General features: G+C 54.8%; 3 protein-coding genes across 23 annotated transcripts in view; 1 reads left to right on the plus strand and 2 right to left on the minus strand.

The window, feature by feature from the left end:
* Positions 1-2,149, plus strand: part of Cnot1 (CCR4-NOT transcription complex subunit 1) — an 87,901-nt gene extending 85,752 nt beyond the window's left edge. For all 8 annotated transcript variants that reach the window (XM_047529904.1, XM_047529910.1, XM_047529907.1 and 5 more), the window contains 2 exons: positions 270-404; positions 581-2,149. In XM_047529904.1, the coding sequence (XP_047385860.1) occupies positions 270-404; positions 581-659 (214 nt within the window). In that variant the 3' untranslated portion in view covers positions 660-2,149. The remainder of the gene's footprint in view (positions 1-269; positions 405-580) is intronic.
* Setd6 (SET domain containing 6, protein lysine methyltransferase) lies at positions 122-5,590 on the minus strand. Of its 9 annotated transcripts, none has more exons than XM_047529914.1 (9): positions 5,185-5,584; positions 4,962-5,106; positions 4,742-4,883; positions 4,413-4,607; positions 4,153-4,273; positions 3,027-3,207; positions 2,790-2,932; positions 2,462-2,713; positions 122-2,006 (listed from the first exon to the last, which is right to left on the minus strand). In XM_047529914.1, the coding sequence occupies exons 1-9, from the start codon at positions 5,509-5,511 to the stop codon at positions 1,866-1,868; spliced, it is 1,647 nt and encodes a 548-aa protein (XP_047385870.1). In that variant the 5' UTR covers positions 5,512-5,584; the 3' UTR covers positions 122-1,865. The 9 variants fall into 9 exon arrangements, with proteins under 9 accessions (XP_047385870.1, XP_047385874.1, XP_047385875.1 ...); XM_047529918.1 differs by having other exon boundaries at positions 4,742-5,106; positions 5,185-5,280; positions 5,485-5,570; XM_047529919.1 differs by having other exon boundaries at positions 4,742-5,106; positions 5,185-5,280; positions 5,400-5,540.
* A 798-nt stretch (positions 5,591-6,388) lies between these two features.
* Ndrg4 (NDRG family member 4) overlaps positions 6,389-27,338 on the minus strand; it is a 43,132-nt gene continuing 22,182 nt past the window's right edge. For 3 of the 6 annotated variants that reach the window (XM_047527985.1, XM_047527983.1, XM_047527980.1), the window contains exons 3-17: positions 24,137-24,181; positions 16,353-16,458; positions 16,003-16,123; positions 15,860-15,922; positions 15,662-15,722; positions 14,128-14,214; positions 14,001-14,057; positions 13,532-13,635; positions 12,297-12,353; positions 12,163-12,214; positions 11,199-11,246; positions 11,016-11,051; positions 10,842-10,893; positions 9,358-9,396; positions 6,389-8,408 (exon numbers count right to left, since the gene is read on the minus strand). In XM_047527985.1, coding sequence (XP_047383941.1) covers positions 8,254-8,408; positions 9,358-9,396; positions 10,842-10,893; positions 11,016-11,051; positions 11,199-11,246; positions 12,163-12,214; positions 12,297-12,353; positions 13,532-13,635; positions 14,001-14,057; positions 14,128-14,214; positions 15,662-15,722; positions 15,860-15,922; positions 16,003-16,123; positions 16,353-16,458; positions 24,137-24,181 — 1,083 coding nt within the window. In that variant the 3' untranslated portion in view covers positions 6,389-8,253. Of the gene's footprint in view, positions 8,409-9,357; positions 9,397-10,841; positions 10,894-11,015; positions 11,052-11,198; positions 11,247-12,162; positions 12,215-12,296; positions 12,354-13,531; positions 13,636-14,000; positions 14,058-14,127; positions 14,215-15,661; positions 15,723-15,859; positions 15,923-16,002; positions 16,124-16,352; positions 16,459-19,191; positions 19,332-24,136; positions 24,182-27,338 lie in introns of those variants that run through there. The other 3 variants (XM_047527981.1, XM_047527979.1, XM_047527982.1) reach the window with 3 other exon arrangements.

The raw sequence follows: 27,338 nt of genomic DNA on the forward strand, positions 1-27,338 counted from the left end.
GTTCATTCTTATTTTTTGTGTGCTGTGTATTTTATAGGCTTATAGAAACCATTTTTCTTGTAGAACTTAGGGCCAGGATTCAAACCCCCAAGTATTCTTACTATAATCTGCATGTATTAACTAAGATATGTAAGTAGGTTAATTCACCTTTTTTTTATGAAGATAAGTTTGACCGATTTAACAGGGAGAAGTTGTGAAATAAGGTAATAGGCATGGTCATGCTTTTGTACGTATCTCTGCATTAACTGACCCTTTCTCCCCTTTTCCAGGGTTCTCTTGGAACGGTTGATTGTAAATAGGCCACATCCTTGGGGTCTTCTTATTACCTTCATTGAGCTGATTAAAAATCCAGCATTTAAGTTCTGGAACCATGAATTTGTACACTGTGCCCCAGAAATTGAAAAGTGAGTAAAAAGTTATTTTTAATTATCTAGCAGTGGGACAGGAGAGATCACTTAATTTCTCTAGCTTGGGTCTATGATGAACGCGGCTCTGGCTAAAGCAAAAAAAGAAAAAAACAAGGTATTATCAGTCCTAAACTTTCCTCACAAGTAAACTTGTAATCGTTTCCATTCTTTAGGTTATTCCAGTCGGTTGCACAGTGCTGCATGGGACAGAAGCAGGCTCAGCAAGTAATGGAAGGGACAGGTGCCAGTTAGATGAACTGTATCTCCGTTGTCAGCCTCAAGGTCCCACTGCACCAAGTCCATAAACTGAAGAATCCTTTCAGTTCTTCCTGACTTTTCCAGCCCTTTGGTTCTTGGGTGTCTGCCCTAACTACTGTTGGGGTCAGCCTCCTATGTGGGCACGTTCCAAAGTTTAAATGCATTTTTTGACTCTTGGCCAAAATTTAGAAGATGCTGTGAATATCATTTTGAACTTGTGTAAATATATGAAAGAGAAAACTTTTGTCTGGAACTTCTTGGGTTTGTGCAAAGTATGTCCAAGGCAAGTACATAAACTGATACCTTATAATAAATAGGCAACAATGCCATTCACTTGTTCAAGGGCATATTCCTGTTGTCCCAAAGAATAGTAAAAGCCAGTTTTAAATATTATGTATTTTTGTTAATGTGAATACGGTACTTTAAAAAAAAAAGTTCTTAAAAATATGGATGCGATAGAATGATATGCCAGGGAATACTGGAAAGGCTCACAATTGAGATGTGTTTTTGTTAGCTTTAGAATAGCTTTGGTTTTGAAAAAGCAGACCACAGGGAAAGCAGATGTCAGTCCCTCAGTTCTGCTGCAGAACATAGAGGCTGGCCCCACCCAGGTATGTTCTTCTGCAGGGAAACCAGCCCAGGCCTAAAGCTCCTATGTCACTCTCCTGTTACTGGGCAAACTCTGGGAAAAGGAACTAAACCTTAGGCTGTGCAGAGGGCAATTCATAAGTCTTAAGGACCAATGCAGTCCCTTTTGTAAGGACCTTAAGTGTTTTGTGAATGTATTGGTCCCTGTGTTCTATTTTGTAGCCTTTCTAGTTCCTGGGCCCTAGCTGTCCCACTTCTTACACGTGTACCTGGACTGCAGTTAAACATTAAAACTCATGACATGCATGTTAGTTCACTGTGCCTTTCTCAGTAGCAGCAGCCACCGGGGCTGTGAGGAGGAAAGTAGATAGCCTAGCCTTGAATAGCCAAGGGCCACTGGGAAAACATCCTTTTTGTGGGGGGAGTGCTGGAGATGGAACCCAGGAAACTCCTACTTGCTGAATGATAGCACTTTCCCACTAAGATGGCATATCTGAACAAATGTTTAGTGTTTGTTGTTTTAACAGGAGAAAACTGCTGGAACAGGCTTCTGTGATCAAATTGAATTATAGAACACCCTCTTTTTTTTTTTTTTTTAAAGATGAGGAGGTATTATGCCTTACCTTTAATGATGGAAGTTTTATGAGTAGGGAGAACAAAAAGGTTCAAAATTAAATAGAGGCCTAGGAATGTCCTTGGTGTCTTCAGGTTTATCCCTTGAAGGATATGCCATCCAGAGCAAACTTCAGATAACTGAAGGTACAAGTAAAGCCAATTTCAGTTACATCACTTATTAAAACCTCCAAAAGGGAATGAAGGCTTCAAAAAAAAAAAGAAGGGTAAGTGATTTCCTCAACACAGGCCCAGATTTAAACCAGATCTTCCTCTAAAGTCCATGTTAAGTGCTATAAATACCATCTTTCTTCTGGCTTTTGTTAAAACAGCTATAAAATGTTTTATAGAATTACTATTCTTATTAGTAATTCCCAAGTCTATTGATACCAACCCTAAAATGTGTCACTCTCAGTTCTTTTCCATTTAATAAATGGTATTTAATAAATGTAAAAGATCCAAATATTCCCCCTGCTCAAGCAACAAAGTATCAGTTTAAACTAAAGTTCTTATTACTTTTCCTTCAGGCAATAGAGAACCAACTAACTTGTCAGTTCCAACAGCTGATGTAAGATCATCTTCTGACCGTAACGAACCTGTAAGGCCTGTTTTTCCCTCCAGCTGAGTTTGGCATAGATTTCCTTATTACTGAGGATATCCTGCTCAGTTTTTAAGTCTGTGGCATAGGTCTGCAGAGTCAACAGAACACTGTCTCGCAGAAGCCGTCTCCATGATGCTTTGAGCTTGGGGATATTTGTGACTGTTAGTCTGTCTTCTTCCCATTCATCTTCTCTCCATCCATCTCGGTCTTTAAATTCTCTGAATTCCTCAGCAGGCATGCACAGGACCTGAAAGCAACAATGTGGTCATTTAAGTAATTGAGCTATTTAACACCATTACACATGACAAGTCTTAGCCCTTTACCTTTAGTGTGGCAGCCAGTTCCTCTTCAGTTAGCACCTCCTTACGACCAATCACAAATGCACCCTCTTCCCCTACCATCTCCAGTTTGCATAAGAAATCCCAGCGCTCATATAATTGGAGCCTTTCAGCTTCACCTTTGGCTCCTGTAGATGAAGTAACAGGGCCAGTCTTGGTATACCCAGGGGCTTATTTCCAGTAAGTGAACTGCTTTTCAAAACACAAGTTAATGAGACTTACCCTGTATTGCAGCTTCACGGACAGTCACCATCTGAATGTCCGCTGTGTCATCTGTGTTGCCAGGATATGGTTCAACAAAACCATACATGTGAATAAGTTGCCAATTAGCCATTTGCCCGTAAGTGTTGAAAATCTCATGGCCTTTAGGAATGGGCTGAGTAGCAACCATCCGAAGATAATCCTGGGATGAAAGGGAGAAGCTGGGGCCATGCCCTTCCCAGGCCATTCCCATGAAGATCACATCTCTCTTAGGAAGAGCCTCCAGCAGGTATACTCAGCCGGGGAACAGAGCTGTATCTACCACCATCCTGCCTTTAGTTCCTGTCTCACCCTATACTGTAGAATGAAAGGGATAAAGGCTAACTTAAAAAGGTCATCTCTCTATGTTGTTTGGTAAATCTCTGCTCAGTTCAGTCATCTTCAGCACTGAAAAGGTTGTCGGCTTTTAAAAACAACTATTAAATCCAATCAAATATTAAAGACAATTGAAAGTATTAAGAAGTAACGGCAACATTCACTGATTTTCAATTTCATAACTTTCAAATTTTCATGTAGAGTTTAACTGACCCAAAATGGGGTCATCTTAGACATGGGCCTGTGAACATTCCCACCTCTCCTCCTGAAAGGTACTGAGACCGTAGCTATTCCAGGCTGCTATCACCAGGGCTAACCGAGTCTTGGCTCACTGACATGGCCAGAGCAGCCAGTGGTGGGTGAAACATGGCTATGCATACCACCCAGCACTTGTACCAAGTAAATGATGGCAATAGTCTATCAGAGGATTTTTTTTTTTTTTTTTTTTTGGCTACAGGGGATTGAACCCAGGGGCACTTAGCCACTGAGCCACATCTCAAAGCCCTTTTAATATTTTATTTTGACACAGGGTCTGAGTTGAAGCTGGCTTTGAACTTGTGATCCTGCTGCCTCAGCCTCTCCAGCCACCGGGTCTTGAGAGCTTTAAGATGTTTTGTGTTCAAATGATTTTACTGCATACCACAATTATACAGGAGAAGTTCATTTGACCCAGTCATTTAGTATAAGTAGGAAAATTGAGCCCAATGACACACTAGTTTGAATCAGATGCTCAATCAATGCACATAACAGGAACCAGGTGAGATCCACTCACTGCAGAGTACTCTAGATTGGCATTGTGATTGGCTAAGTGGTTTAGTATGTCTGCAGCAGGCACCATCAAAGGGGAGTTCGGCTCCTTTTCATCTTCCTCTTCCTCCAGTGGTTCTTGAAAGCTGCCACAGAGAGAACTTGGCTAAGGCCCAGGCTTGGGTGGGGGACTATGGCTGGAGCTCAGCGTCTTCTTCCACCGCCCTTAGCCCTTAATAGAGTTCCAAAGGTAAGAGCTGGGTCCTCCAAGGTTTACTCACTGACCTATAGGCCATCACAAGGGCCACTAGCTGGTGGTACAGTTCCAGGGAGCGAACGCTGGGGCAGAAGAGATCAGGGTGGGCTTCCATGAAGGGAAGCACGATGGAATAGAACTCGCTGCGAATGTTGGCCAAATCCTTCTCGACAGCCTCAGGGACACCTGTGCCTTGCAGCAGGAGCCGGCGCTCCTCTTCTGGCCTGCGGAGACACCCCATCCCAACCTCCTTCACACATCCTATCATGACAGTGCGCGTGGGCCCTGTCCCCACCCAGGGCAGGGTGGCTGGAGGTTACTGAAGTGGGAGCTCCTCAACCTCTCCCACAGCGCTCACCAGAACATGGGGTGCTCCAAGTGGCCCAGCTCAGGCCAGAGCGCAAAGTAGGGGCTCCACAGTGAGGCTGGCGCCTGCAGCTCATGGAGCAGCGCCAGCAGCAGCGGCACCCAGCCCGACTGGCTCTGCAACGCGCCTCGCTCTGGAGAAAACACAGAGATGAGCGCCCCGGCGCGGCTCTGGAGCCCGCCTCGGTGACTCCGTCCGCCAGCGTGCCCACCTCGCTCCAGCAGGCCCCTGATGGAGCAGGTGTGTGGCGACAACAGCGCTGCCCGCGGCACCGCGAACAGTAGCTCCCCTGGCAGCACGCTTTCACAAGCCACCATGCCGTAACCGGACACGGTGCCCTGCCGGGTCACCGCCACCTGCGAGAAGAGAGGAGGCGCCGGTCAGCAGTCCCGGCCGCACGCGCCCCTCCACGCCGCCGCCGCACGCACACTCACCTTGGGGCTCAGCTCCAGTCCTACCCGCCGGCACCAGGTCAGGAAGCCCGCCACTGGGTCGGATTCCGACTCGCCACTGGCCCGCGGCCGTGACACCTGAGATACAGGAGCAGAGTGACGAGGCCCCGCCCCGGAGAGCCCGCGGGGATGACGGCGCGTGCGCGCGGAAGGGGCGCTTTGCGTGGGGGAGGGGAAGCTGCAGAGGGGAACCGGACCTGGGGCGGGGGGCGCAGCGGCGCGCGCGGGCGACCTCCGGGCGGAGCGGAGCGGTGGGCCCCGTGCCGGCCGCCCGCCACTCACCCGCGGGCGCTTGGCCCGGGTCGCCATGGTCCGACGCGTCGTCCGCGCCACCACTCAGGGTGTGCGCGCCGGCACTTCCGGCGCCGCTGGCCCCGCCCCAGCAGGACGCTGGCAGGCTGGGCGCGCCGGAACCACGTGGGCCGGCTGTCGGCGTCCGCGACGCAGGGCGCGAGTCTGCGATAGTTCGAGCGCAGCCCTAGCTCGTGTTTCCAATTGGGTTTAGAAAACTCGCAGTCCGAATGCAGACATGTCGCCAGGCCGCCTGGAGCATGGAACCTCCGCTGCTTCCCTTGGGTCTGGCCGGGGAGCCGAGACTTTCTGGGTAGAAGTCTGCGTGCGAGAACAAAATCGGGTTTCTTTCCGAGGCCGTTTCGCAGTAATTTGACCAGTTGGGAGTTTGCGTGTGTGTTGGGGAGTGGCGTGGCCTGGCAGGCTGTTGGATCCACAGACCCGCTGCCCTCTGATATGTCCGACGTTCATCTGCCTACCTTTTGGCGATTTCACTTTTTTTTAACTGATGCGTAGGAGGGATGGGTAAATGAATAATGGATGAAACCGATTGGGTTTAAACATGGAGAAGCAACTTGCTATTATTTTGGGGGAAACAAGTCAGTGAATGGGTTGCTGGTTACGGTTTTGTAGCTAAACAAGGCTAAGTTAACTCTCAGCTCGGCCTCGTATTGGGGCAGATCCTTTATCCTAATACGGTGAAACAGATTATCTACCCTGTAGAATTAATGTTACGATTGGTAAGGTAATGTAGGTTGTAACTGGAAATGTAGAGATGGGTGGAAACAGACCCTGTGCATATTGGGCACTCTCAACCCCACCCAAGTCCAGGCAGCACTGGCCCTGGCAGCGTGAACATTCTCTCTTTGTAAGTTTTTACATAGCATGGCCACACTTAGGTTCTTTTTAGTTTATTAGTGTTTCAATACAGGTATCTCTTTCTACATTGACAAGGGTTTTTATTTAACATTTTGTCATTTCAATGTCTTATGACATCAGCCACCAGAATACACAAAATTAGGCTCTTCACTTTGTACAGAGAGGAAAATAATTAAACTCCCCATTAAAAGTTCACCTTGACCAAAGAGACAATCCTCCAATGAAAAAGCACACACAGGAGGACCCAATATACATATATATATAATGTATAGATATTTATAGATATAAGAACACAGCAAAAAAAATACTTGAAGTGCTATCTACAGTAAGAGGGGTTAATTCTACCAGCTTTGAACAGTCACATTCAATATTCAAAGGAAGCACGTGAGTCAACAGAACTGGGGACAAACTGTACTCCACCAGGCCCTAGAGCAATCTAGTAATGGCTTAAGATTATAGAAGGGAGGCAATGTGTGTGAGTAAATGCAGATGCTGGCGTCCTCAGCCTCAGAACACCCACACACCACCCTCCCCCTCCACAGCCCTTCATTTTTTCAGTGCTGTCCCTTCTTGGAGGGAGGGGGGTTGTGACATTTTATTTACGCTGAGACAAATGGCTCTGTTTTCTGAGCTGGGAGATTATACCTGGTAAGGTGGGTGGATAGGAAGTAAATGGCACAGCCTGGACATCAGGTGGCAGGAGGGGCTGGGTGTGTGGGGAGCTTTTCTCTGCGTGGCGTGGCCCCTGTTCACTTCAAGAACCTTCAACTGCCGCCCCAGGGCCCAGCAAGCCCCGCCCATGTCCACTCCTGCAGGTAGAGGTGGTGACATGGGGCTTTGGAGTCTTGCTGCCCTGGACCAGCCTTTCTGCTGGAGATGCTGCTGTGGCTGTACAGGAGCTCTGCTGGGCACCATGCTGTGCTGAGTAGGCTGCCCTCTGGGACTAAGGCAAACAGGGTCTATGGGAACTCTAAGCTACACTGTGTCCCTCCACCTGCTGACCCCACAGATGGTAACCTTGAAGTTCTTGGGTATACAGAACACACAAGAGCAATCCTAGTCTTTTCCTTCTGCCCCCAGTCAGGTCACTAGAGGGGGACAGGTAACTTCTGCCTCAGAGAGACTTTGGCTCAGAATGGGAAAGGGCCAGCAAGTAGCAGAGTATGTGGGCCAGAAAGGGACAGTGTTGGGGTTCCTGCTCTCAGGATTTTCCATGTCCTCTCTTAGGCCAGGAAACTCCCTTCAGCCCCTGTTTGGCCTTACAGCACCAGCCTGGGCTCTGGTCCAGGAAAGCCACTGCTTGGGCAGAGTGCCCCCTTGTGGCCATTGTCCAGATGCAGAGCACCTGTACTACAAACCAGAAACCTGTGTGCTTGGTGGAGCTGAGGGTGAGGGACCTCAGAGCTCCAGGTTGCCTGGCTGCTATCTCCTGCCCCCACATCAAGGTCTGAACCCAGCACTGACCATCTCAAAACCCCACTGCTTCTTCAAACCTGCTTGCCCAAGGTGGAGCCATGCTCTGTTTAATGGGGGGATGATCCTGGATCCTGGTCCAAGAACTCCAACTCTTTGTTTAGCTAACCCCAACTCCCCAAGCAAGGCCCAGCCCTGACTGTGCCCAGGCTGTGTGTTGGATGTGAGGGCCTGAGAAGCCAAGTTCGCATGGGGAGTGAGATGAGGGTGGGGGAAGGGGCCCCTCCAACCATCTGGAGACTTCTGCTGCAGCATCTACGGTGGATCCCCTCATCTTTAAAAAGAGAAGTAGCCCCATTCCCCCACTTTGCCCTCACAAAAATAAACTAAAGGGAAAATGAGCCGGTGCAGGGATGGCAGTGGGACCTCGATGCAGGTGGCCAGGCGTCTTGGGTAGAGCCCAGGGCTTCAGCAGGACACCTCCATGGTGTGGTTGACCTGGCCCAGCCCCTCGCTGCTCTCTGAGTGGGTGCAGGCCTGCGGGCGGCTGCCATCCACTGAGCTGGCGCTGGTGAGAGATGCGGTGCGAGAGCGCGCGAGACGAGTCATGCTGGCTGAGGGCACTGTGGACAGAAATAGAACGGGTGTGAGGACCGCCAGCTAGGGCCAGGCACCAGCAGGTGGGAAAAGGATAACGCAAGCAAAGCGGCCAGCGAGACCCAGCCTTCCAACGACACAGGTCCATCCCAAGCCAGGGAACTGGCACCATCAGGCCTGAGGCATGCAGGGCCAGCGATAATGAGAGGCCCAAAGGGGCTTTGGCCAATGGGGTCTTGTATCCCAGCAGCTGACCAGAGCTATGGCCAGAACAGGGAAGGTGCAGGGACATACTATTTCCAACTAGGTCTCCCTCAAGAGGACGATGGGAGCCAGGTACGGTGGCTCACACCTGTAACTCCAACCACTCACAAGACTGAGACAGGAGGATTGCAAGCTTGAGGCCAGCCTAGGCAACTTAGCAAGACCCTGTCTTGCTAAGGATGTAGCTACAAACCCCAGTACTGGAATAAAAAATGGTGACTGGGTGGGGAAGCAGGATTGCTTTTGTAAAGGGGGACATATATCATGGTTGCAAGCTGCCCACTTTTCCTCTCATTCTGAGTTTCAAAGTTGAGACTTGCAGGCAGCAGATTTCACCCTCCTAAAATCACCTGCCCACCCACCACCTTCCAGCCTGTTCAGTTTGGCCAGCACCGGCATTGCAGCCCACAAGGCCAGCCTGGGCTCTACTTTGGAGGAGGTTCTGTTTCTAACTCCTAGAACTCTGGAAGCCCTACAGCCCCTGGCATTCTAGCAAGACTGCTCTAAGACCCAGCCCTGAACAGGATAGAGCCCACAGTGGACCAGGATCTGCAGAAGAACAGGAATCTTCTGGGGTTTTGAGTGGAGCAGGACACAAGAAGTTTCCAAATCACAGCAAGATGCAACCTGGCTGCAGCACTGCACAGAGGAAGGAGCAGGGGAGAGGCTGCAAGGGGCATCCATGCATCAGGAGAGGGGCCACGGGGCTACCTGCTCCTCCACTCAGCCTTCGGTCCTTCAAGTATGCAACTAAGAGAGAAGAGCCAGAGAGGGGGCGGGGACAGGGAGACACAACACTGAAGATCATTGCTGGGCTGAGGCCAGGGCATCGAGATGGACCGAAGAGATGAGACAAGTGGACAGGCACAGAGAGGGCTAGGGCAGGGCCAAGCCACAGGAGCCCACACCTGCCCGCCCACCCACCCAGGAGCAGCCCCTGGAAGGACCCACAACAGGGGCTGATCTCAGTCTGGCCTGAGAGAGCCCTGACAGCAGGATGGGGCTTCTCATCCCTCTCCAGCCCTGGCCATGGCAGTGAGGGGCTCACATGGACGAGGCCTCCTAGGCCCACACCCGAGGCCTGGTGCTGTCACCATTCTGCAGGGGCCCAGTCTCCCCACTTGAAGAATGGGGAAGGCCTGCACAAACTTCAGAATCCCTCCCAGCTGCAGCTCTCTGGTGTATTTCTTTAGGGCCCCTGAGGTCACTGAGGCAAGTTGCTCATTTGTCCCCTCCCGAATGCTCACAGAGCTCCCTGCATGACAGGCCCCAGCCTCAGACCTGGGAGGTGCCTCCCTGCTGGCCTTGGCCTCTCTGCTCTACTTTTCAGAGAGCTGGCAGGCTCTGGGGCCAAGGGCTTCTATTCCTGCCTATGTGCCCACTATACCCCCAGGTCTACCCCATCGGTTCCCCCAAAGTGATACACACTGCAGAGACAGGTGAGATCTGAGGAAAAAACCACCAAGTGGGGGACAGAAAGTTTGCTTCCTGCCAGTAGAGGAGCCTGAGAAGTGGGTGAGATGCGAGGTGGAGGAGGTCCCCTGGAGACACCAGAGTGCGCGAGCCTGTACTGGGGGCTCAATGGGCAGTCTGGAGTCTCATCATCCCTGTCCTGAAGTTTCAGAAAGGCTAGGGATCAAGGAGCTGTTCGCTCATGTGCCCAGTTTCCTCAGGGTCTTCAGGTTTTCCTCCCCCAGGTTTGGTAATCTTCGGTCTCTTAACACCCCGATGGACCCACTTGCCTTCCCTTGTCCCCAGACTTCAAGCCCACTCCCGTGATGCCGCTAGGTACCACCCTCCACCTGTGACAGAGGGCCTTATCAGGTGCCCTAGGCCTCCTTGCGTCCCCAGACCCAGAGGGGATGAGTGACTCACCTTAAATAGGCTTCCTTAGCAGGACCGAGCTCTAGGCCCTGGACTGGGAGAAGACGTCTCTCTCTGTCTCCCCCAAACAGGCCCAGCACTGCCCTCAAGAGTGCCAGGGGCAGCCTCAAGGCAAAGGTCAGCTTGGTCTGGGAACTTGCAACTTGGAACATAGGTGGAGTCCAGGGAGCATGGACCAGGGTTTGGGGCCCAGATGTGCACACTCATTGTGCCCACAGGCTCCTCAGCACCCAAACCAACACCATGCCAGCCCTGCCAGCGTGCCCCAGCCCGCCAGTCTCTGGGTGGGGGATGGGTGGAGGGATACTTACTGTAGCCCATGCCTTGCAGGAAGTACTTGAAGGCCTCAGTCAGCTTCCCTGGCTGCAGGAGGGTGGGAGCACAAGCTTTGATGGCTGCCAGGTGGGGGAGGCCTCCCTTGCTCTCCCACAACTGCCCACCTCTGCCAAGCAGGTGGTATAAAGGCAGGGGAGCAAGAGTCTCACCTGTGTGACTTGGGGGAGCCCTCCAGAATCTGCCATCTGCAAGGGACAGAGTGGAGAGAACTGAGCAGCCCCCACGGGGACAGGCTCTGCCCACGACACAGTCCTGCTCCAGCCCTGGGTGGGACCCCAACAGGCCCCTCCCTGAGGCCACACCTATAATGGGGACTGGGAGGCAGGGCTCACCTTCAGGAAGGTGGTGGTGGTTGGGTCCAGTTTGGAGTTGCACTCCACCTAGGGACAAGGAGCAGCTTCAGTAAGACCCCACCCCACCCATGCTAAGGTGGGTTGTGCACCCACAGCAGAGGCAGTGGGTACAGGTAGGCAGGGGCAGCTCTTCCCCAACTGCTCTGCTCTCCTTTCAGGGCTCCTCTGGCCCTGCCTGGAGATCAGCTGGCATCCCCCACCCCCACAGCAAGGGCCTGACATCATCAAACCCTATTCACAACAGCTGGTGGGGCAGGGACAGCCAAGGCCACTCAGGTAGATGGGCCAAGGGAAGCCCCAGGGCCAGGGCAGTGAGGCAAGAGGTACTGGGGATCAGTGGGAGACTGAGGCCCCGCCTGGGTCAAGATGGCAGGTGCAGTCACGCCCTGTTCCTGCTCGCCCTCCTTATGCACCCTGGTCTGGTATTTTCCAGGCCCATGGGGACTACCCTGGTCACTTATGCTCCCCCTAAAGCCTCCAAGCGGTTCTGTGCTGCAGGGCACCCACCCCCAGGCTGCCTGCTGCCAGAGTTACAACAGGAGAGGTGACACATAGTCCCCAACATTGTGGCTGCCTGTGGTGGTCAAGGGCGACCATGCGGTTGTACGTGTGAATCTGTTCCATAATGGGTCAAATTTTAGAGGAAGATATCTTTGGCTTTGGGCCTTAAGTACACAGAGACCAAAGAGGACTGCACTGCTGGGGGTGGCCGTGGATGGGGGCCAGTCAGCCTGGTCCCAACCCAGCTCCTTCCCCTCTCTATCCCTCCCCACCTGCAGGATGGGTGTGGCACAATGGCTGGGAGGTAGATGGGAAGCCACCTTCCACCACATGTCCCTGAGTCTACCCTGGGCTGCATCAGAAACTGGCCCTGCTGACCGGAGTCCCATGAGCACCCAACTCTTGCCTCCCATGGCCAACCAGGACACAGGCCCACACTCACCACCCCATCCTCAGCAGGCGCGTTATCCCCGACCACCAGCATCACGGGGCAGCTGCAGACAGAGGAAAAGGGCTGTCTGGCCTGGGTGTGGAGGACAAAGGCCAGGACAGTCTGGAGGGCCAGCCACCACTCACCGGAGCGTCTTGGCATTGGGCACTGTCCCAGGTCGGTTAATGTCCAGGTCTCTGCGGCTGCAGGGGAGGGGCAGAGGCAAAGGTGGGCATCACAGGGCTGGATGGAGAGTGCCAAAACCCAGCACTGCCAACTGGTAAAACGGAGCCGTGGACCTCTCTGTATAGACCCGGCCCCTGGGCTTCCCTCATGTGACTTCGAAACCCAACTCAGGCCAGGTGGGCTCCCAGATTTTGCTCTCCATCTCCCTCAGAGTGCTATGCATCACCCCCTTTTTTGTGGTACTGGGAATTGAACCCAGGGGTGCTCTACCACTAAGCTATGTTCCGCATTCTTTTCTTCCTGGTGTGGGGGGTGCTGGAGATTTCACCACTGAGCCAAGTTCCCAACCCTTTTTTTTTTTTTTTTTTTTTTTTTGCGGTGCTGGGGATCGAACCCAGGGCCTTGTGCTTGCAAGGCAAGCACTCTACCAGCTGAGCTATCTCCCCAGCCCCTCAACCCTTTTTATTTTTTATTTAGAGACAGGGTCTGCTTAGGGTCTCACTACAGTGCTGAGGCTGACCCTGAACCTGTGATCCTCCTACCTCAGCCTCCTGAGCTGCTGGGATGGGTTATCATGCCCAGCCCTACTACTTTTTATTTTGAGACGGGACCTTGCTAAGTTGCCCAGGCTGGCCTTGAACTTGGATCCTCTGGCCTCAGCCTCCGGAATGAATCACTGGGATCACAGGCCTGCATCACCATACCCAACTTGAGCATTGCCATTTTTGTTCTGTGGGAGTTTCTGCTGCTGGCCTGCCTCCTGGGCCATTTGGAAAGCAGGACTAATTCTCTTTTGTTTTTCCAGCTAGTGCTTAATAAATATTTGCAAAAGACAGAGAAGGGAGGGCAGACAAGCGGGGACCTGGCTACCCTCCCAAAGGACAATCCTCAAAGGACCAAAGAGTACAGCTATAAAGCACAATCTCATCTGACCTCCTGCCATTTTACAGAGGTCAGCCCCAAGGCTCCGTGTTGTGGGGGTCGGGTGTTGCTAACATCCCCGGTGCTCCCAGTCAGCAAGGCCCTTGACCAAGTCCCTTTATCCCCCAGAAGGGTGCACCCGGGCAGGAAGCCCAGGAGCTGCCTCTCTGAGGCTCCACAGCCTGCTCATCCACAAATGGGGCATGTTGCCTCCCTGCTTCCTCCCATGGGTGGCTGTAGGGAGGAGGTCCCCCAGCCCAAGTGCCTGCCACACCTGTTGTACATGTTCCAGAAGAGCTGCAGGTTGGCCTGGTTCACCACGTTCCCGATCTGCTGCCGGTAGCTCTGCACCAGCTCGGTGTTGTTCACCAGTTCCTCCTGCACCCAGGGGAGTGGGTGGGGGCGTGGAGGGAGGGAGAATCAGAGGGAACTCCTGGCCACCAACTCCAGAGCAGCCCTGGCCCAGGTCCCCACGGCGCGGGGCGGGGGACGGGGCCTCGAGCAGGGAGGAGAGGGCAATCTCTCCCATGGGCCTTTCAGAAGCTGGGCATTGGTGGGGGGGTGACAACAGAATGTGGCGTGAGACAGGTCAGAGGCCAGAAAGCCACCCCTGCCTCCTCCTGCTCGAGTGGGACGTGGGATGGTGCCACACAGCAGCTGCCCAAGCCTCAGTGCCATCCATCGCCCAGCCGCCCTGATCCTGTTTAAGGACAGCCAGGGTCTGCAGAACCCCCACCCCTCACCTGGCTGAAGAGGTGGGAGAGCACTGTGTCCGGTAAAGTGCTGGTCAGGCCAGAGAGCTGCCGGAGGAGGAAGCCCGCGTGAGCACCGCACGCAGCCACCACCCTGCCCCGGGGGCGCCACGCTCACCTTGGTGGCAGCCCAGTCGATCCAGCCTTTGCCATTGGGGTCAATGTTCATGAGCACCAGCCCCTCCACTAGGTCGGGGAAAATGAGCTGCAGGGAGAGGGAGAAGGGGCCGGTGGCATGGGGTGTAGGGAGCCCCCTCCTTCCCACCTAGAAAAGGAGCTGGAAAATCCTTGCCCTGCCCATCTCACAGGTGGTTAGGAAGTCAGAGGAGGTGAAAATACTTTGTCAAATTTTCAAGATGCCATTGCTGGATCAACCGGCTGCAGCTGGAGACGTGCATGGGCGGCCATGGCCAGGGGCCCTGCTCATTCTTCTGCCCGCCCAACCCCTATAAATTCTTTGATTTATTTAGAATATATCACTGTTTCTCACCCCTTTCTTTGTGTGTGTGTGTGTGTGTGTGTGTATACAGACTTTTCCTTTTTTTCACCATGCTGGGCAAGCGCTCCACCACTGAACCACATTCCCCAGCCCCTCTTTATATACTTTTGAAGGTGTTGCAAATGAGAGAATGAAACATCTTAAAATCTTAAACAGGTTGCTTCTTTGTTTTTATAGACAATAAAGCCCCTGTGATGTCAATTAAGAACCTGACCTGGCTGGGGAGATAGCTCAGCTGGTAGAGTGCTTGCCTCGCAAGCACAAGGCCCTGAGTTCGATCCCCAGTACCGCAAAAAAAAAAAAAAAAAAAAAAAAAAGAACCTGACCTTTTCAAAGCCTGTTTTGTATCAGACATGGTGAAAGAGATCTGCATTTTCTGTTCAACTGCGGGTTTGGGTTCAGGGAGAAACAGAAACACGGATCAGCACAGAGCCGTGCTGAGCTGACGCGTGATTAAGTGCTGAAATGGGAACTGGAGTTGAAAACTCTTATTTCTTTTTGAAGAAAGAAATGTTTTGAACCCTAAAAAAATTATGTTTCTGTTTTTAGAGATGAAAAGCTTTCCTGTTCCCAAACATGATGGTTTTGAAATATGACTTTAAATCTCACAACTTTAATATGTGTAGTTTTTGTTAAAAGATTATTCATGTTCAAATGCTACCTTAAGGTAGTAAGGACTAGTGGTAGAGTAACTGGTTACATAATAATTGCTAACAGAAAATCTGGCTTTGGATAACTAAACAAGTTCTAGTTAATAGTCTTTTGAGGAAATGAATGGAAAAATGTCTCCTCTTTTTCTTGTTTTAAAGTTTATTTCCTTGGAAGGAAAATAATGAAAAGGGGCTTTTCTAATCAACTAAGAGACCAGGTGTGGTGGTGCCCCTACACCTGTACTCCATGTGGCTCTGAGGCTGAGGCAGAGCCTGAGTTCAAGACCAGTCTCAGCAATTTCATGAGACCCTCAGCAACTCACGGAGACCTTGTCTCCAAAAAAAAAGGGGGGGGGGGGCTGGGGACACAGGTCAGTAGTAAAGTGTTCCTGGATTCAATCCCCAGTACCCTCCCCGCAAAAAACATCTAATAAGAGAGGAGTGGGAGGAGGAGGAGGAAGAGCGAGCACAGGGGAATTCGGGGTGGGGGTGGGGAAACTCACTGCGAACTTGGCCAGCACGTAGGCTCCGGCTCCCACGCCAATGCCAATCACGTACTTGAACCTGGGACAGAGTATGGCCTGTCACTCTGGGGCAGTGGGTGCCATTTCCCATGACCACCCACCCAGAGCGGGCCCCACCCTCAGCGGCAGGCGTGCAGATGGGTCCACAGTGGTGGCAGTACCAGGCGGGGGACTCACCCGAAGTGCTGCACCACGCTGGGGAGCATGGCAGCCAGCTGCTCCATGGACGGGAACTGGTACCTGCAGGCAGGGCAGGAGGTCAGGCCGGGCCAGCCTGCGGCGGGGGCAGGGGACAGGTGGAGGGGCTTCGGGGCACCTACCCCTGAGGAAACTGCGACGCTCCCACCTGCTGTCCGGGGGCATCCACGTGGCACACCACAAAGTGCTTGGTGATCTCCTGCATGTCCTCAAAGTTGAAGAAGGTGTTGAAGCACAGCTTGTCTGCAAAGACACACCTCTCAGCTGGCTGAGCCTCGGGGCAGGGCACGGGAAGGAGGCCAGCAGCCCTGTCTGCTCCGGGTGGGCCTGCTTAGCCTCAGGGTCCATCAGGGAAAGCAGGCCAGAGACCAGGGCTGCAGAGCGAACTGAGCGGGATTTACCAGGCCCTGAGGCAGGGTGGGAGGGGGAGGCCATGCTGAGGGGAGGCTGCATAAAACCAGGTTGCACTTACGGTTGAGGCCCACATCATGGTAGGTGAGGATGGCCGGACGGTTCCCCTTGGGGGAGCCCCGGATCACCACGTGCAGAAGGCCATAGGGCGTCTCAATGTCATGTTCCTGGAAGGAAGAGATAGTCCGGATTGTCTCAGTAGCCCCCACTCCTGGTTCCTCTGGGGAACAAGGAGGTTGGGACAGCCTAAGGACTTCTGGGCTTATGGTGGGGACCCCAGTTAGTGTCCTGTTCCCTAGCAGCCCCAAGAGGACAGGTCAGAGGCAGTACTGTTTCTCAGGGGTGTTCAGCATAGGGACAATAGGAACTGCACAGAAAGTTCTGGTCTTCTCTGTAAAGTCAACATAGTGCTGCCCTGGCCAGGCCCAGCTCCCTACCTACACTTAGCCCTTCGGGGGCCAGGGAGGCCAGTTTTCTCCCTCCTGCTGCAACCCCTTCAAACAGCTCTGCCGCCCCAGCCCAAGTCCCCCCGACCCTACACTCAGAAGCCTCAAGGGTTTCCTGCTCCTGAAGGGGTTAGCCTCAGAGCTGCCTAGCACCCTCAGCCCTGCCCCACACCCCTGCCAGGTCCCACCGCAGGGCTCTTGCTCATGTGGTCCTTCCACCTTGAATGCCCTTCCCTGGTGCCCCAGCATCCCAAGGTCCCCCTTCAGGAAAGGCAAGGTTAGACACCCACCCCTCCCCCAAGGCTTTCTGCAGTGACACTCCTGGTCCTCCTGAGTCCTTGGCCTGGGATTTGCTGCTCGGGGTCACTAGTCTTGCAGGAGGAACTGGCTCTGCCCCTTATTGTGTGACTAAGTGGGGCACCTCATGGACTGCATGTCCAGCAAGGAGTGACAAGGTGCCATCCCGGAGGCCAGAGGCCACACCCTGGAAGCCACATTCTGCCTGGAGGTCTGTTCCTTTCCCTGTGGTCCTCCAGGCAGCCCAGCTCCCTCAGGGCGCTTCAGATCAAGGCGGTTTCCTGCTCCCTGGCCACTGACTAGACACTTTTCATGTACACGAGGAAATGCGGCCCAGAAAGGAGATGTGACTGGCCCATGGTTGAGCCCTACTCTGAGCCTAGACTGGGGCCAGCCGGGCAGGAGCAGAGAGGTGGTGTCCTTGCCACAGCCTGTCTCAGAGGCCAGGACTGGCGCAAAAGCCTGGGTTTTCTAAGGAGATCAAGCTTCGCCCAAGAGAGCTCCAGAGAAGCCCCTCCCCGGTGGCACACCCTGCTGGGGGGTCCCTGTCAGCATCCACCAGTCACTCTGCTGTTCTCTCAGCTCAGGAGGGAGGGGGTTGGGGTGCACAGGGTAAAGCTCTTGGGGAGGGGGGGCTCTCTGCATCTTCTGGGTCAGCTCTTGCCTTGCCTGGCAGAAGCCAGGGCCCGCGGGGCGCCTTCCAAATACGGACCCCACCCCCACCCTCTGGCGGGTAGGGCTAAGGAAGCCCAGTCTGTCCCCTCCCTGCCCTGGCGTGGCTGCCTAGGTTCCCATACTGGGCAGCCGCCGCAGAACCGCCCTACTGTGTCCCACCTCCGCGGGGCGGAAGGGCCACGTCCGGGTGGTCCACGGGAAGAGGGCTGGAGGGTCTGCCTGACCCGCCCGGGTGCAGTGACCTTGTCTGAACCCTCTCAAGACCTCCCAGAGCTTCCTTCGACTCTCGGCGGGGAGCTCAGACCCAGCACCCGACTCCGGCAGCTCAGGGTCGGGGGTCGCCCCAGGGGCCCGCAGTCTGCGCGCTCAGAGTCCCCCAACTCTCAGGGTCGGGCGCTCCCATTGGCTCTCGGTGACGTCATGCCAGAGGCCGGCCCCCCGCCTCCAGGTGGGCGCCGGCGGGATGCACTGCGGCAGCGAAGGAGGGGGCTCTGACGTCCCCTCTCGGCCTGTCTCCCCTCACCGTGACCTTGAGGGCTGGTGGAAGTAGGGGTCTGAACTTGGAGGTGGTGCGATTGTCAGCTGCATCGATTATTCAGGGGACAGGGTCTGCATGGGCGGGTGAATGCTGACGTAGTCGCAAATGCACTGGGCCATCCGCATGGTCTGCGCAATGGACAGGGCAGGTGTGGCAGGCAGGTCCACCTTGCTTCTCCCTCCTTAAGGAAAAGCGGCACAGGGCTTGGGTACCTGCTGCCCCTGGGAGGCAGGAGGAGGTGCCCTAGGGACCCCACGAGGGTCATGGAGTCATGGCTCCAGCATTGCCTTCCCCAACCTACAAAATAAGACAGGGACACTCCTGTTCATCCTCTCCGCTGCAGGGTACCCTGCCTGAAGGTCCAGACCACTGTCCCTCTGTGCCCTGGAGAAGCAGTAGCAGATCTTAAGGAAGGAAGAGGCTGCCCCTCCTTTCCATGGCACTTCTGAGCCATCCGACTCCCAACAACACCTGCAGGGACAGACTCTGCAGGCACAGCCCCCAGACGGACATGGGGAGTGCAGCCTGGGGCTCACAGAGGACCGACCCTCACCCACTGGTTGAGGTGGCCCCAAGGACCTAAGCAGCCACTTCGGGCACATGCCAGGCAGAGGACACACACTGGGGAGTGCACACACTGGTGCACAGGTCCACACAGGCGATGAGAAGACCTGGACAGTACAGTCATTCCGTTTCCTGTAGATGCCACCCCTCCCCGGCCACCCCTTCCCCAGGACCTGACTAGCAGCTGTCCCTGATGCCGCAGGCAGACCAGGTCACCAGGGAGACTGGAGCCTCCTGCTTCGCCTCAGTGACTCCAAAGCGAGGCAACTGAAGGCAGAGCTGTCACCAGACATGGGCAGAAGATGCCTTGTCCTTCCTGCAGGTCGCAAGGATGCCCTGTCCACCCTGCGCAGCTTGCTGCCCCCAGGGCCCTCACTCACCCCATCCCAGCACTCCGGCATCTTGCCGAGGGAGGGAACTCGCCTCGACCAGGGAGGGCAAACAAAGGCCTGAGTCACTCGGGTCCGGAGGAAAGGGGTGGCTCGAGAGGGAGACAGTCCGCTCTGTGACGGGGCACAGCTCCCGGGCCATTTATACGCAGATCCTGGCCCAGCCCAGGCCCGCCCCTCCTCCCTGCAGCCACTTGCTCTCCCCGAGTCCCTGCTCTGAGATTGGCTGTTGGAGACAAACCAGGCTCCTGATTGGCTTCTGAGGTCCTCACTCACCCCAGCCTCACTCCTGCTTCTCCCGCCCCAGCAACACATCATTCTGGATGGTCCCCAGTCCCTGCTTGGATGGTTGCCTGCCCTGCAGCCCCCAGGCACCCTCCTACAGCACCCTCCAACAGGGTCCCGGGAAGACAGGAGCCAGGGGCCCGGGAAGACAGGAGCCAGGGGCCATCCTCATTAGGTACCCAGGAGCCTCTCGCAGACTGGCACAGCAGGCAGGGCAGGACATACACAGGCAGAGCCCCTGACTCATACCCTGGGAGCACAAAGGGCCCAAGACCAGACCCCTACCCCAGCTTCCCCAACAGGAAGGCCTGGCTCACTTAGCCTTGAGGACACCGGGAAATCACTCACTGCCTTGGGGGACAAACTGGTCATCTCCCTGCTTCAGGGAACTGATCCTTCCTCCCCACCCGCCAGGGGCTCTCTCCACTGGGACACCTCCCACTCTACCCACATGTATGCCCAGGGCTTGCCCACACTGCTGACGGGGACTTTGGGGGGTCCTGGGCAGATTGCAGGAGCAGGGCATGGAGTACACACCAGTTCTGCCCCACCCCCCATCAGGGGCTTGAGGCGGCCAGGGAGAGGAGGAGGAACAGGAGGCCAGCAGTCCAGGCTGACATGCCTGCGTCCCACACAGCCAGCCAGTCCCTCTCCTGGAGCCAGTGGTGTGGGGCATGGTTCTGAGGCCATGCCCCCGCCTCCTGGGCAGCAAGGATCTGGTGGTGGACTAGTCTGGGTCATGCAGGCAGAGTTCACAGAGGAGGAGAGCTGAGGGGAGCCAAGCAGGAGAGAAAACAAGCCAGGGAGGAAAGCAGAGGAGGGAGCCCTAGGGCGGAGAGAACGGGAGTGACAGAGCACGGAGGGTGCTGGCACCTGCTCCCTTCTGCCTCACTGGTGAAGGAACACGCAGCTCATCCCGACCCGTGCCGACAGCCCTGCTCTCTGGCTGGCCCCTTCTGGAAGGCAGTGGATGCTGTGACCACGGATGCCTGCTGACCTGGTCAACACCTGCCATGTGTACTATTCCTGGCTGTGTCCCCTGCCTCTGGGCACAACAGCTTTCCCTGCCCCATTTCTGACCTCTCACTCAGGGGGCCTTGCAAGAGTGCCGGGCCCTGTGCCACTCAGCGTGGCAATGGTGTGGGTTGGGGGTCTCCCTCAGTCCCTCCCCATTGCTGCAGATGCAGCACACAGGAATGAGCTTGGTCGGCTGAGGCAGCCTGCAAAGGCCCTGTCCCAACTCTTTGGCCCTGAGTCCTCCGTGTGCTCTGCAGGGAGCTGGAGTCCCTGCTCCCCACGTGCCCACCCCATCCTCTGCCCTCCAGCCTCTGCCCTCTGTGTCCTCTCCCCACCCCTCCTGCAGCTGAGAAGCTGGCCTGGTGCTGCCCACCCCTCCTGCATCTACCCCCATCTACCCCCATTCAACTCAGCTCGCTGGCTGCAAATCCACAGACCTGGGCACAAGTCCTGCCCAGTCCCCAGATGGGTCCTTGGGTGAGGTTTCTAACTTCTCTGTGCCTCAGGCTTTCCAGCTGTGAAGGAGGAAATGTGCCTTCCTCACTGAGTTGCTCGGTGTGAGAATGAGCACAAAGCTACCTACGTCGCTCCAGACCTGACTCCACCCCTGCCTGCCCTGGCAGCAGAGAAAGGAGACAATCTGCCAGCCTCTACAAACCGCTGGCCCCTTGCCGGGTGTGGTGGCACAGGCCTACAATCCCAGTGACTCGGGAAGCCGAAAGGAGGATCTTAAGTTCGATGCCAGCTTCAGCAACTTTGAAGACCCTGTCTCAAAATAAGAAGTAAAAAGGGCTGGGGACGTGGCTCCGTGGTAAAGTAACCCCCGGGTTCAATCCCCAGTCCCAACAAAACAAAACAAAAACAACAAAGCCCCCAGCTGTTGGCCCCTTCTCAGGAGGCTGTGCAGCTGTGGCTGAACAAGACAGATTCAAGTTCTGCTACCCCAATCCTGCTGCCAGCCATAGCTCTGCCAGTTCTTTGCTGTGTGACCCTGGGCACATCAGGGCACATCCGTCAACCTCCTTGAGCCTCACAAACCCACGAGAAAGGATGAGGAGACCAAGGCCCAGAGAGGTCAGGTAATTTTCCTACCCAACTGGTAAAACGTGGAGCTTACTAGCAGTTGGCACGCTGGGCCTGAGGTCACGTCACTGAGTAGCAAATGCATTAGAATGTCTCCCACAGGCCAGGCTCCCTTCACGCACTCTGCACATATCTCATTTTATCCTTTTAATATCAACTTTGCAGATGAGGCACAGAAAGGTTTGGTAACCTGCCCAACACCACACAGCTAGGTGAACACAGAACTAGGGACATACCCAGGCATCTGGCACTGGTGACCACCTGCCAGTCATTCCAGTGTCTGAGAACTGGATCTGTGGGCCCCGTCACCTCACAGACACTCAGATGCCCGTGTCACTGTACAAATGAGCAAGTGACTGGTGCTGGAGGCCGTGGGGCTGGTAAGTGGCAGGGCCAGGACCTCGGCTCCGGCCTGCGTGGTTGCTCGTTGGTGTCTGTCTTATTACATCTCCCCTGGTTGAGGCCACTGAGGCCCAGACAGTAACACAGCCTGCCACTGTGACTTGGGATAAAATCCCTGCCAGACCCAGATCCAGAGGACAGCGAGCTTTGTGACCCTGCTCTTTAAAAACTAAAAAGCCATCTCCATGCTGTGTGACTGCAGTGGACAAGAAGGTCCCTTTTAAGTCATGCTGCCCTTCACCAGGCAAGAGGTCTTGAGAACCTGGATGCCACCGTCAGGAGCGGTGTCCTGGGTGCCAGCACTCAGAGGTTCAGCTGAGGCGGAGCTTCCCACGCAGCAGGGGCCTCCTCCAGGCCCAGGCCTCCCTCATCCCTCCCTGCGGCGGTGTGAGTGTGTGTATGAGTGTGTGAGTGTGTGTATGAGAGTGTGTGTGAGTGTGTGTATGAGTGTGTGTGTATGAGTGTGTATATGTGTGTGTGAGTGTGTGTGTGTATGAGTGTGAGTGTATGAGTGTGTGTGTGTATGAGTGTGTGTGTGTGTATGAGTGTGTGTATGAGTGTGTGGGTGTGTATGAGTGTGTGTGTGTGTGTATGAGTGTGTGTGTGTATGAGTGTGTGTGTGTGTGTGTGTGAGTGTGTGTGTGTGTATGAGTGTGTGCGTGGATGAGTGTGTGTGTATGAGTGTGTGTGTGTATGAGTGTGTGTGTGAGTGTGTGTGTGTGTGAGTGTGTGTATGAGTGTGTGTGTGTATGAGTGTGTGTGTGTGTGAGTGTGTGTGTGTGTATGAGTGTGTGCGTGGATGAGTGTGTGTGTATGAGTGTGTGTGTGTGTGTGAGTGTGTGTGTGTGTATGAGTGTGTGCGTGGATGAGTGTGTGTGTATGAGTGTGTGTGTGTGTGAGTGTGTGTGTGAGTGTGTGTGTGTGTGTGTGTGTATGAGTGTGTGTGTGTGTATGAGTGTGTGTGTGTATAAGTGTGTGGGGGGGGGCAGGGCTGGGCTTCCCACACTGTAGGACTAGAGTGTGGGGCAGGGGCAGGCTGCTCTGGGGTTCCATACCACCAGCCCCCTCCTCAGGGCCCATTTCCACACATATTCCCTCATTTGGGGCACTGAGGACAAAGAGAATCACCTGTCCTGACTGCTCTGATTTCCAGCCGCCCCTTCCTGTCAGGCTGGGCTGTGTCCCGGCCACATCCCTCCTATCCCTCCTCCAGGGACACATTGGTCCCCCACTACTGGGTCCCATCCTTTCCTTGCAGCTCAGAGCCCTTTGTGTTTGAAGATGGCACTCTGGGGGGATCTGAGCATGTGCACAATGTGCCCCAAAGCCTCCCCTGGTGTCCTTGAAGAAGCGCGTGACCAAGGGACCAATGCACAGGCCCAGCTCCTCATCCTTGCAGGGAGCTGCTTGCTGGGGGAGGAGCCAGCAGGCAGCCCCACCTCCTGCACGTCATCCCTACGTCCAGACCACGAGGCCAGTGCCGTCATGGGGCTTGGAGACTGACCCAAATAGAGGTCAAGCAGAGACAAGGGCAGTGGCCAGGGGACGCCTTCCATCTGTCAGGAGGAGGGGTCTGCATTTGTTCAGCACATGTGGATGGACAGTGGGATCTGGGACCCCAGTGAGGTCCCCTGGTTTCTGCTGTTAGACATTTTCCCAGACCTGGAAATAAATGGTCACTAGGGGACTCAGAGGGGAGAAATGGCTGGCCAAGTGAACAAAATCATCATGCAGGGGAATAAAAACAGAGGTTCAGTTTTCATGGAGAATCTGGCATCAAACTAAAGAGGACATGGTTGTCTAGGCAACTGCTGCCATGGAAACAGGAGCTATTTCAGAGTCAACCTGGCTTTAATTGGAGGAAAATGCTGATTCAGATGACAACATCCTTCCCTCCCTTCTCCATCCTCCTGTCCCCTAGGCCGCCCCTGGCTTCCCAGCTGTCCTCTTCAGAGGGTCCCACTGCTTCCATCTCTGGCATCTCCCTGCTGGGCGGGGGCAGGCGGAGCTGTGGTGAGCAGTGCCTGTGAGGTGCCCAGCCCTGGCCACTCCAGGCGGGTGCACACAGAATGACGGACCAGGATACTCTGGGGCCTGGACAGGTGGGAAAAGAGGGTCCCACAGCTAGGGAGGCCGAGCCTCAACCTACCTTCCAGTCTGTGTCCACAGCTGAGAGGAAGGTGTCAGGGTTCTCCTGTGGGGAGGCAAACAGAGGGGGTCAAGTTAGGTTCTGGCTGGCACGGGAGGCCTCTGGGGGCTGTGCCTGGGGCAGGTTGACTTGCTTTTTTTGCAGGGGAGGGGCAGTACCAAGGATTGAATTTAGGGTCACTCAACCCCTGAGCCACATCCCCAGTCCTATTTTGTATTTTTTTTAGATACAGGGTCTCACTGAGTTGCTTAGTGCCTCGCTTTTGCTGAGGCTGGCATTGAACTTGCGATCCTCCTGCCTCAGCCTCCCCAGCCGCTGGGATTACAGGCATGCGCCACCTTGCCTGGTGAGCAGGCTGACTTCCTGATCCCCTGTCCACGTTAATAGTAACAAAAGTGGCCACAGGCTCCTCAAGGGCCAGGTACTCGGCTATCAAGTACTCAATGGATAAGCCTCTGAGTTTGCCAATTCAAAATGCAAAGATTACTGTTTTACAGGTGAGAAGGCTGAGGCTGGGCCCAAGGCTAGAAAGTAGTAGAATTTTTGACTCCAACCCTGAATACTGGTCCCTCCTGCCCCCTCAGACTTTCCACAGGGTCTGACCATCAGGGCACAGGGGCAGAGGCAGGAAGAGGTGCTATGATCGTCACACAGGATGGCCAGCTGAGGTCCCTGGGTGAAGAGTAGAGGGGCTTTTCTAACCCATTAGGTGCTGCCAGGGCCTGAGGCACGGCCTACTGTGCACTCTCAAATCACTTGGGCAAATGTGACCCTGAGCCATACGCATCTTTGCTCAATGCCTGTCCTGCCAGTGGACTCCAGGTGCCACAAGGACCGGACCATGTCCGACTGTGCTCTCAGCACAAAGCCTGGTTGGAATGGCTCCCAAACACACGCAGACCCGGATGAACAATCTGACTTCATGCAGGAGGGTGGCATGGCTCAAACGCACCTGCAGATTACCAGGCTGCATGAACAGAGAGCCAAGCGGAGGGGCTGAGCCCAGGGGTGGGTCACCAGGCAGCCCTTGGGTTCTGTGCAACCGAGCCTGGTTCTAGGGTGTGATACACCCATTCTGGATCCCTTCTCCTCATCTGTATGACCAGGAAGCTGGGTCAGCTCTCACTGGGGTCACTTTGGAGACCCGGGAAGGAAACCTGCCAGGAGACAAGCACCTGCCCAGGTAAAGCAGAGCGCTGGGTCTGCTGTGAGAAGGCCCAGATTCTGCCCGTCTCCAGGGCAGCCATTCCTAAAACCCCGAAGGAAGAGGACAAGGGCCAGGAGGAAGGGGATGGGGCTGCTTACGGATGAGTCTTCTCAAAGCCCTCGCGCAAGGCAGGCTGGAGAAGTAGACGTGGAAGGTTTTTATACTAGAGACCTTCCCAGGCACTTATCTCAGAGAAGGGAGGAGGAGGCAGTTTTGTTAAAAACAAAATCTGACAAGAAGGACGAGGCAGATAATGGCAGGGCATGCTATGAGCTCTCAGGGCCCGGGGGCCCCCCAGGAGATGAGGAGCGTGGAAGGGACAGGACCCCAAAGCAGGGAACTAGCAGGAATAACATGAGCCAATCTGAATCCCCCAGAACCTTGGGAGGTGAGCCAGCACCCAAAGGAAAAGAGGGTCCGGCTGAGAAGCCATGGAAAGGTCCAAGAGTGGTGTGTGGGAGACCCAGGCAGGGCACCCAGGCACAGGAGGAGCAGCCTGTCACCCACTGATCCCTGGACCCTCCAGACCCTGGAGTCTCCAAAACGAGCCAGTCCAAAGAGGCAGGAGGGTGGCAGGTCAACGGTGGAAGTACAGTAGTCCCTCCTATCCACAGGGCGTTGGTTCCAGGACCCTCCTGGGACACCAAACTCAGTGGATCTTCAAGTTCCTTCTACAAAGTGGTGTCGTATTTGCATAGAATCCACGCACATCCTCCAACACGCTTTAGATTAGTTCTAGATTACTTACGATACCTCACCTAAGGTAAATAGTTGTTATACGGTATTGTTTAGGGAACAATGGTGAGGGGAAGTCTGCGCATTCGGTACAGATGTGACTCTTTTTCCTAACACCTTCTGTCTGTGATTGGTTGAGACTACGGATGTGGAACCTGAAGGTACCGTGGGCTGACTATAGGCTCCGCTCACTGGAGATCTTGCACCTGGCAAATTGCATGAGATTTAGAAAGTGACAAAGGCGGGTACGTTCACATGCAGCAGCGAGAAAGGAGGAATCTGTGTGCGAATGTCACAGCCTGAGAGAGAAACTGAACAGCTCTCGAAGGCACCTGATACCTGATACCTGAAGACCTCGTTGGGCTGGCAGACTGGGCTTTTCATGGTCTTTGGAAAAAAAGCCAAGGTAACCAGGTCCCCAGCACAGGCTTATGCTGACTCAAGAAAGCAGAGACACCTCTGTGGGGACTGAAACACGTGACTCTCACACAGGGGTGGGAATGTCACAGTGGCCATCTCTGGCCTGGTCCTGGTCGCCGGCAGGATGAAGAGGATACCACCTGCGGCAGAAGGATGGTTAAAGGTGGGAACAGGAGGGCTTGCTGAGCCAGGGAGGAGGGGCAGCCAGGGTGGGCCAGGCAGGCGGAGGAGGGGCAGCATCTCTCTGGGCACCCTGTCAAGCAGAGCAGGCACAGAGGTGTCAGACCCAGATGCCCCCGGTTCTCTGCACTGTGCCCAGGGGACTGGTCAGGGCCACAGTCACATGTCTGGTCCGGGCAGGCAGTGCCTTTGTAAGTCATGCTCTTCGGCAGTTGTGGTGGGTGCAGAGGTCCTGGGCTTCCCATGCACCCTACCAAAACCTCATGAGAGGTGTTGCTCATGTGCCTCAAAAGAAGAAGAACGGGGAAGAGGAACTTCTCAGAAAGTTCTAAGGAATTTCTTTTGAGCTCATCACAGTCTGTGGCTCCCATCCAGCCCATCCCCTTACTGAGGGCTGACTCCGTGCACGGTGCTGTGCTAGGCGCCGAGGAGACCTGGGCAGAAAACAGACCAGACAGTTGCTCCAGCAGCCAGTGGGCGGGGGCCGATCTTCACAGGTGCTAGGGCCAGGGACAGAGCGTGGCAGGTGTCAGTAGTAGACCCAGTGATCAGAGAAGGCCTTTCACATTCCCAGAGTGCAGCTCCCAGGAAGAGGGAACAGTTGGGAATAAGATGGGAATGTCAAGAAGGCCAGAGGGAGTGAACGAGAGAAGAGGGTGA

This window comes from Sciurus carolinensis, chromosome 16 (assembly GCF_902686445.1).
Source record: "Sciurus carolinensis chromosome 16, mSciCar1.2, whole genome shotgun sequence".
NCBI lineage: Eukaryota > Metazoa > Chordata > Mammalia > Rodentia > Sciuridae > Sciurus > Sciurus carolinensis.

Coding starts and splice junctions, on each gene's coding strand:
- Setd6 (XM_047529913.1), bottom strand. CDS start 5,511: ATGGCGACCCGGGCCAAGCGCCCGCGGGTGAGTGGCGGGCGGCCGGCA. Junction 4,608..4,741: donor TTGGAGCACCCCATGTTCTG/GTGAGCGCTGTG, acceptor GTGTCTCCGCAG/GCCAGAAGAGGAGCGCCGGC. Junction 2,714..2,789: donor AACTGGCTGCCACACTAAAG/GTAAAGGGCTAA, acceptor TGTTGCTTTCAG/GTCCTGTGCATGCCTGCTGA.